At 34.8% G+C, this 8,502-nt stretch overlaps 1 protein-coding gene across 1 annotated transcript; it reads right to left on the bottom strand.

Moving 5' to 3' along the window:
* Window positions 1–3,963: 3,963 nt before the first annotated feature.
* Window positions 3,964–4,966, bottom strand: LOC118582839 (olfactory receptor-like protein OLF2). Its single transcript, XM_036185962.1, has one exon. The coding sequence runs from the start codon at window positions 4,933–4,935 to the stop codon at window positions 4,000–4,002; it is 936 nt and encodes a 311-aa protein (XP_036041855.1). The 5' UTR covers window positions 4,936–4,966; the 3' UTR covers window positions 3,964–3,999.
* Window positions 4,967–8,502: the final 3,536 nt, after the last annotated feature.

Below are 8,502 nucleotides of genomic sequence, written 5' to 3' on the forward strand. Positions count from 1 at the left end.
ACATTGTTTTGCTATGTTTTTAGCTTCCTCTTTGAACCACATTTGCCACTGGAACTGTTGTCCATGTTCCAGAATAGCTTGTGCCAGCTCCAGCCAGTCCTGTGGTATAATCCTATTCTAAGTTGACTAGGAGTCTAACATTTACTTTACATATGGAGAATGCATGCCATAAGATACTATTGCCTCCTTAAACCTTGGTAAGCCTAACATTTCAACTGGAGTCCAAATATTTTGTGTATTCACTTGACCAGGTAGCTGATGTATGGTTACTGGATAAATTAAGGGTGATTGTGTGAAAACAGGCTTTCTTTCTGTTACCTTATAATCCAATCCTGAAACAACTTCACTGTTAATTTCTTCTGTCTGAATCTGAATTTCTCTATAATTGATTTTAACAGGTTTAATGGGGTTTTCTAAAATTTTTATCCTGGCACTTAAATTGACTATCTTTTTAAATAGTAGATAAGAAGAGTAATAATGTGCATAATTTGATCAACATTAATATTCTCATATAGTTGTTCCATTGTCAGACTCCCTAAAATTTCTAACAAAGCCCAATTTTCTTCCAGTGTATAAATAAAACCCATTTTTTTTAATATGGAAAAATTTATCTTTTAAATAGTTTCCTTTAAAATATCTCATATATTTGATTTACCAAGTCTGTGTAGAACAATAGAAATCCGAGGGAATTTCAAAACAGCTACTTAGCATCTGAGGTAGGAATCCAAAGAGAGAGAGAGAGAGAGAGAGAGAGAGAGAGAGAGAGAGAGAGAGAGAGAGAGAGAACGCATAGCCACATTCTGGCTAAAAGCTTGAATCCAACTATGTTTTCCCACTTGAGCCAAGTCAAGCCTGGGCTCTGACTTCTTTAAGGTCCAACCACTTGTGATGGCGTTTCAGCCAAAAGCAGCCTATCTGCAGTTGTGTGTAGCCACTGCAATTAGAGGTAGCTCCCAAAGGCCTGAGTTGTTTGTAGCACCGGCTTTTTAAGCAAGTAACTCCAGCTGGGGTAACCACTTATAGCTAAGGTCTCTTAGGCCTGAGTCCTAAGCCTAGCTAGGCCTGAGCCAGGGAGCTGGGCCCGCTCTAGGGAGCCAGGCCTGCCCAGGTGCGAAGCCAGACCCCCTGCCAAGCCAAGCAGTTTTAATGAATTCTTGCCATGTTGGGCACCAAATGTAGATGTAACCATCTTTTTCAAATAAGAAACACAGAGCCAATTGCAGAGTTAAAAGCCACGAGGTCAGAACAATAGTTAAGAGCTATAAATCCTACCCTTCACTGCTGTACTGCAGCCAGACAATTAGGCAAGAGTAGATAGTTAATCCCTATAGCAACATTCCCTGTTGGCTGAACAACCCATGGGTAAAGTCCCTATCCTGTTTACACTCCCCTTTGTCCCGCCTATATATGCCTTAAGAGGAAAATAAAATTTTGGAGCTTGATCTTGCTCTCATTATTTGTGTCTCTTGTCCCTCTCATTTGCCAGCCCTCCCTTCTGGCCCCCGTTGAAGACCATGCTGGTCAGGGGCATCAACATCAGAAAAATTTTTATAGAAGAGATGGACAATAATTAAAGAACTCAATAAAATACATGTGCTGTGGATATCACTCTGTATTTAAAAAATGCTGATTGGCCAGTAGCCAGGCAGGAAGTATAGGTGGGACAAGTAGAGAAGAGAATTCTGGAAACAGGAAGGCTGAGTCAGGAGTACCAACATGTAAGATACTGGTAAGCCACAAGCCATGTGGCAAGGTATAGATTTATAGAAATGGGTTAATTTAAGATAGAAGAAGTAGATAACAAGAAGCCTTGCCATGGCCATATAGTTTGTAAGCAAAGTAAGTCTCTGTGTGTTTACTTGGTTGGGTCTAAGCGGCTGCAGGACTAATGGGTGAGAAAGATTTGTCCTGACCTTGGACCAAGCAGGACTGGAGAAAACTCTAGCTATAAATGGTGCCCAATGGGTTGGCAAAAGGTTCCACCTAAAACCTGAGGGGGAAAAAAAAAAGATTCTAAAATGGAGCTAAAACCAGCTTCTTTGGGGCTAAAACCAGCTTTCTAGTTGTCTCTCTCAAGTTAGCTAGCAGCCTTTGGCTTTTAGCTACTATTGTGGGTTCCTGGCTTTCATGGTTAACAGGCAATATGGCAGGAATGAGGCATCTACAAGAGGCACATTAAGCTGCATGGTGGATTTATAGTCTTTACTAGTATAGAAATAAAAAAAGGTTTCTGGGCTACACGCTACTTTGACAGAAGCATAGACCCACTGATTCTAAGAGTTGATAGCTCCCAGAGCAGGAAGTAAACATACCACCAACATGTTTGGGAAGCTGAGGTGGGTGGAGCCACAAGGCAAAGCTGCTATTTTAGCCCTAGTAATGCTGCAGTTTAAAGCAAAAGGTTCACAATAAGACAGATTAAGATGAAACAAGACTTTAAATGCATTTCAAAGGTGTGTAAAAATTTACATAGGCTTGAAAGAGAGAGAAAAAAATGAATATATACAGTTATATAAATAAATACATAGTTTTTAAAAATAAAGTCTTCAAAGAGACAGTAAAGGTAGTATAAAATAAGCTGTGTAAAGATGGATATTAAACAGAGAATCTGCATTGTGTTGTCTTTGGGATTTTTAACTGCAGAAATACATTTGATTATAAAAGCTGTTGAGTTAACACAATATGCGTATTTTAAAAATACCTTGACTTCAAAATTTGGATCTAAGGATATGTTACTTTGGAAAGGAGGCCCTGTTTTTGTTTCCATAGAAAGACACAGGCTATGGATTTGTTCCTGATTAAGATACCTCAGGTTTGAACAGCCAAGACCCCCTGAAAGGTCTCTGATGACACCATGACCCAGATGATCCAACATCCAGAACAGTTTCATGGCAACTGTCTCACACAATACACCCTCACAGATTACTCCATAATCCTAAAATTTTCTTTGTGCCCCCATAAGATACAGTGCCCCCCTCTAGCAGGAAGTAGTAAGAGGAGCTAGGCCCAAATTCCCAAATGTACCAAGCTGACTTTAGGGATGGAATTGGCTCACTTCTCTAAACCCAAACATATTGCTAAAAAAAAAGGTTGAGAGATTCTAAGATTCTTTGTCCCATATAAGAACAGCCCTCTGGTGTGGGACAGAGAAAAACCAATATTTTTATTTAAATCAGGTTGATTATAAATGCAATACGTACAAGTGTATTTACTTTTCTTTTTTATGAAAATAATACCTACATCTTTGTAGATCCACTACACTAGCATCTCAAGCTATTATGTGTTAAAAAGATGTCCTGTACACACATGTGCCTAACCATGGCTCCTTTTATCCTTTCACTGATCTTCCTAATTTAGTCTAGTAACATTTGTTTATTTTCCAACTGATTTGCACTGGTATGTCTAAACAGCCATATAATTTCTAGCCTTATAATGAAATCCCTATTTCAATATATATATATATATAATTATATTTAAGGTAATCACTTTCATCCAAGAAACTTTTTATCCTGCACAATGCTCTAGATTATGATCAAAATTCTTTGTATTACAGAATAAATTAAAATTTAATTTTTTCCTAAATTTTACAATTGATCTGAATGTATAGTTAATGTCTACAACTTCCTCTAGAGTAAAAGATTAATTTTTAACAACCTAAAGGTTCCTAAGAATTTCAAAATGAAGAAATAAAATATTAAAAGCCAACCAATAAAATTTGAGAAGGCTAATACAATTAAAATTGAATAAAAAGCTAAATACAATTATTTTTACAACTGAAATAATCAGGGAAATTTCTTCAGATATGTACCACATAAAAAAACAAATAGAAATAATGAAACATGAATCATTAGTATATCCACATTATCTCTAAAATTAAGAGGAAATATGTATATTAATCAGTTAAATTAGGTTAGGTGACACAACTTTCCTATGATTCATGCAATGTAATTTCGTATAAATCACTACTATAACTTGGACATGTATACACACATAATACAATTATTTAAACCACCTTTTATTTATCACTTTGTATAGGGCTTCTTTCACATCCTTATTCCTCAAGCTGTAAATCAGAGGGTTTAACATAGGAATCACCAGGGTATAAAACAGTGAAACCATTTTATCTTGATCTAGGGTGTAGGAAGTACTTGGTCGAAAATACATAAATAGCAGAGTTCCTTGAAAAATTGCAACTGCAGTCAGGTGAGAGGCACAAGTAGAGAAAGCTTTGAATCTCCCCTCACCAGAACAGATCTTCATGACAGATGAGATGATGTAACAGTAGGAGACAAGAAGTCCAGAAATGGTGCACAGCTCCAAAAACCCAGAAAATATAAACATTGCTAACTCATTGACCTGTGTATCTGAGCAAGATAGTAACAGGATAGGAGGGATATCACAGATGAAATGATTAATCTCATTTGACCTACAGAAACATAACCCAAAGGTCATTATGGTGTGCATCACAGTATCTATCATTCCTAGTAGGTAAACTCCAGCTAGGAGGTAGTAACAAACCCTACTGGACATGTCTACTACATACATAAGGGGATTGCTGATGGCCTTGTACCGATCAAAGGCCATCACTGCCAACAGCATGCACTCAGCATCTATAAAGATACAGGCGAAGAAAAACTGCAAGGCACAGCCAACAAAAGATATAGATCTGTGTTTGTCCATTAGGTCCACCAGCATCTTTGGTCCAACTGCAGTTGAATAGCAGAGGTCTGAGAAAGAGAGATGGCTAAGAAAGAAGTACATTGGTGTGTGTAGCTGGGGATCCATTCTGATCAAAACAATCATTCCAATATTTGTCACAAGAATAATGAGATAGATGAGAAGAAATACAATGAATAGAACCACTTCTATCACAGGGTTATTAGTAATTCCCAGTAGAATAAACTGAGTGATTTTGGAGCAGTTTCCTTCGTCCATTCTTCTTTGTTCTTTGCCTAAATGTTTGTAAAAAGCATTCAGAGAATAGGATGACTGGCATTTAATTTACCTAGACAAGAAAATTGTAGTCAATTTTGAGACTGTAATTTCATTATGTAGAAAATATTCTGTGTATCCATAAAATCAGACAGAAATCACTCTTAAAGTGCCATGATTACCAAAAAAAAAAATCCTTCAAATATTTGAAGTGGGCAGTTAATAATTTTTCATATAAATTAATAGTTCCTGACATATGATTTTTCTTGCTCATCCTAAGGATGTAAAATGTGAAGCTGAAAGTAAGTTATCAGATTACAATTCATCTGAAAGAAACAACAAAACTGAGTAGGAGATCCAGTAATGAAAGACTAAACATTTCATAAAATTGAGCAAAGGGTCACATCCACCATATTAATAAAGAATCATAATGTACCCTCTCATCATAGCATCAAATACAAATAAATCCATGGAAATTGCTGTGGAACGATTTTGTGACATTTTCTTATTGACATCTATTTCATTAAAACATCTGGTACTTGTCAACACTCGTTGCTTTTGCGATGTAAAGGGCAACACACCAGACTCCAAATATTAAGTCCTTACAAAAGAAAGTGATAAAGTCAATGTTAAAAAATGCCTGTGCATTAAGTCTACCAAATGTTTGATTACAACTGTATGAACATAACTCTAAATGTAAGTATAAATAATGTTGTGAAAATACAGATTCAAGGCATTCTCTAACAGCTTCTCACTTTGTTCTTCAATGTCAACTTTAGGAATTTTTGTGCTATATATTTAAACACTTCCTTCAAATTCTACTTCACATGGACTTTACTTCGAACACTTAGAAACAAGAGCTCAATTCTCTTGCATGTATTTGCATTAATGTGGATTTACAACATACACTACTTGCAGTCAAACTTTAGAATCATTAATGGTATCTTATTCTCTTTTACTAAGTCAAAGATGTAATATAAATTCATAAATAGATAATGACATGCTGCTACATTAATAAAGTATGTTACCTTTATCATTCTCTTTCCCAGTGGTATTTTTTAAGTGCAAAAATATAAATATAAATTTTATTAAAACACCCCAGTGGTATTTTCTATAGCCTAAATAGAAGTGGAGGGCTTCCCTGAATTGTCACAATATTGTCACACTTTTACTTTTTGCCTTGCTGGTAAATGTCTAACATATGGGGCTTGCTCTAGGTTGTTTTAAAATGAAAGAAATGCTCATGTGGGAAATACATAACTTTTGACTTAAAAAGTGTCTTTGAATCATTGGTTTCAAATACCTGAAAATGCCTAAAGACATCAGGGATTCTGATGAACACATCTGTTTCTTGTATTTATATTTGTTTTCATATGTGTGTATCAGAGAATGCTTATTCATGTACATTGATGAATAAAACTACTTTTTCTATACCAAGTCATTTTGGCATGGAAATCCTATGGAGTTGAAGTCAGATGGTTTTGTGTTTGTAATGCTTTGCTTTTATTATTTTTAAGCAAATATGAAATAATATTATGCCATATCATTTACACATTTGTTTTAAGAACCAACCTTGGTTTCTAAGTGAACCACTGACATTTTATGAAATTACAGAAGTAGAAAATAAAAACAGTCAAATTCACACAATTATAGCAAGAAAACAACACTAGCCACTGTATTTAGAGTGTGAACTTGTGGGCCACTCTATTCAATGTGATAATTCTTAGATTTTTTCTGGCAGAATAGGGAAATAAACAACCAGAAACACTAAGAGTTAAAGCCACTTTCATGTCAGACTTACTAATAATTCTCAAGAGAAAAAATTCTGGAAATGAAAAGCAGTTCTCTTTATTCATTTTTTTCTTTTCTTGGTCTAAATCATCTGAAAAATTATCAGTGCTGTGTTAGGGTAGAGCTTTTGATCTGAATAGGTGAAGTTATTATCCATAAATCTAAACATAATGTCATTGTTATGTAGTCTTATGATATGAACTAAACTGAAAAAGGTAAGAGGAATTTTGAGTATTTAACAAAAGCATCTGTTATAGAAGTTCAAACCATATTGGGTTACAAATGTAGATGTAACTCATTATTTTCCTTACTTGTCTAAGTCTCTGCTACACATTATCAGTAAATGTATTTGATTAATATAGAAACTCATCCAGATGCTTAATATAATATATTAGAAAGAAAATACCAATTAACTGAAAAGGCACACAGAGCTTTTTATTCTCTTAATCAACAACATCAGATTTCCTATCCTTCAGTACACTAACTGAATTTGCTATATTGTTTCTTAAATTAGTTATGAAATACTGCCAACTTCTCCGATAGTAAACACAATTTGTTCTGACACTATTAGTAGTTTGATTGCATTTACTAAAAATGAAAAATTATTTACTTAAAAGTTTGACCACACCTCTTCATTGGTTCACAATTTCTTAACTGTTGATTTTTTTCTGTTTGTTTTGGTTTTTTGTTTTGTTTTGTTTTTCCACCTGGGCCCAACTTACGAATGCTCATAAGGCTTAAGAACCCACGAAAAGAATTGAAATAACAGAGTGTAACTAAGACCACTAATCATTTTTGCACACAGATTGATTATTTATTTCACAGAACATGAGTGCAAAAAGAAAGGTCTGTTACATTGTCTATTTCCTGTCTAACATGGGAATTTGTGTGTTCACATGATAAGGTGTTTTTAAGTTGATTTATGGTTACATGAAAAAGTGTGGATTGTGGTGTATAATCCCAAAATATTGTGGTTGATGTTATATGGACACAAGTTGTTACATATTGCTATCCAATTTGTAGACCATATATTATTATTTAAATGAAGTTAGAAGAAATTAATAAGGTTCCCATACCACATCATGAGTGTACAGCATTTAAAAGGGAATTGTATATTAATAAACTGTGCCATAATAAATGTAAAAGTATCATATACCTTTACCAGTAAATGAAGGCACACAAATTCTCAATTATTTAATAATATATGTCTCTTAGCATAAGGTGGCAGAATTCATGTAACTAATAAGTTGATTAAGGCATATCTAATTCATTCATCATTTATATTGCTCATGTTTCAAATAAATTACAAAGTTATTTTCTTCTACTTTTGCCAATAACCATCACTAAACCTACCTGAGCACAGAGGGTCTTTCCATCTTTATTTGCAATACCAGAACCAAGTGGATCATCATTTATTTTCAACCAGGATTGTTAGGACATAATTCTCTTGAGGCCAAGCCTTCCCGTTTGCTTCATCTTAGAGCAGTACTTAATTAGCTTCCTGGTTCTGTATTTTCCTGGGAATACACAGCAACTGAATCCCCAACTGCCATCTTCACACTTTATACTTGATGCTACTGATGAGTGATATTGATTGGGACGTAGTGAAACTGAAAGAAACTGAAATTTATCTGTCCTTAATGATTGACATCTACCCCACACTGGTGTCATGCCAGCTCTTCCGTTTTTAAACAATCTTCTCCATTCTCAGTTTAGAGAAATGGTAATTCTCCACATTGTTTTTCATCATTGTCTGCACATACTCTCAACTCCATAGCA

The sequence above is a fragment of the Onychomys torridus genome, chromosome 4, assembly GCF_903995425.1.
Source record: "Onychomys torridus chromosome 4, mOncTor1.1, whole genome shotgun sequence".
NCBI classification, from domain to species: domain Eukaryota; kingdom Metazoa; phylum Chordata; class Mammalia; order Rodentia; family Cricetidae; genus Onychomys; species Onychomys torridus.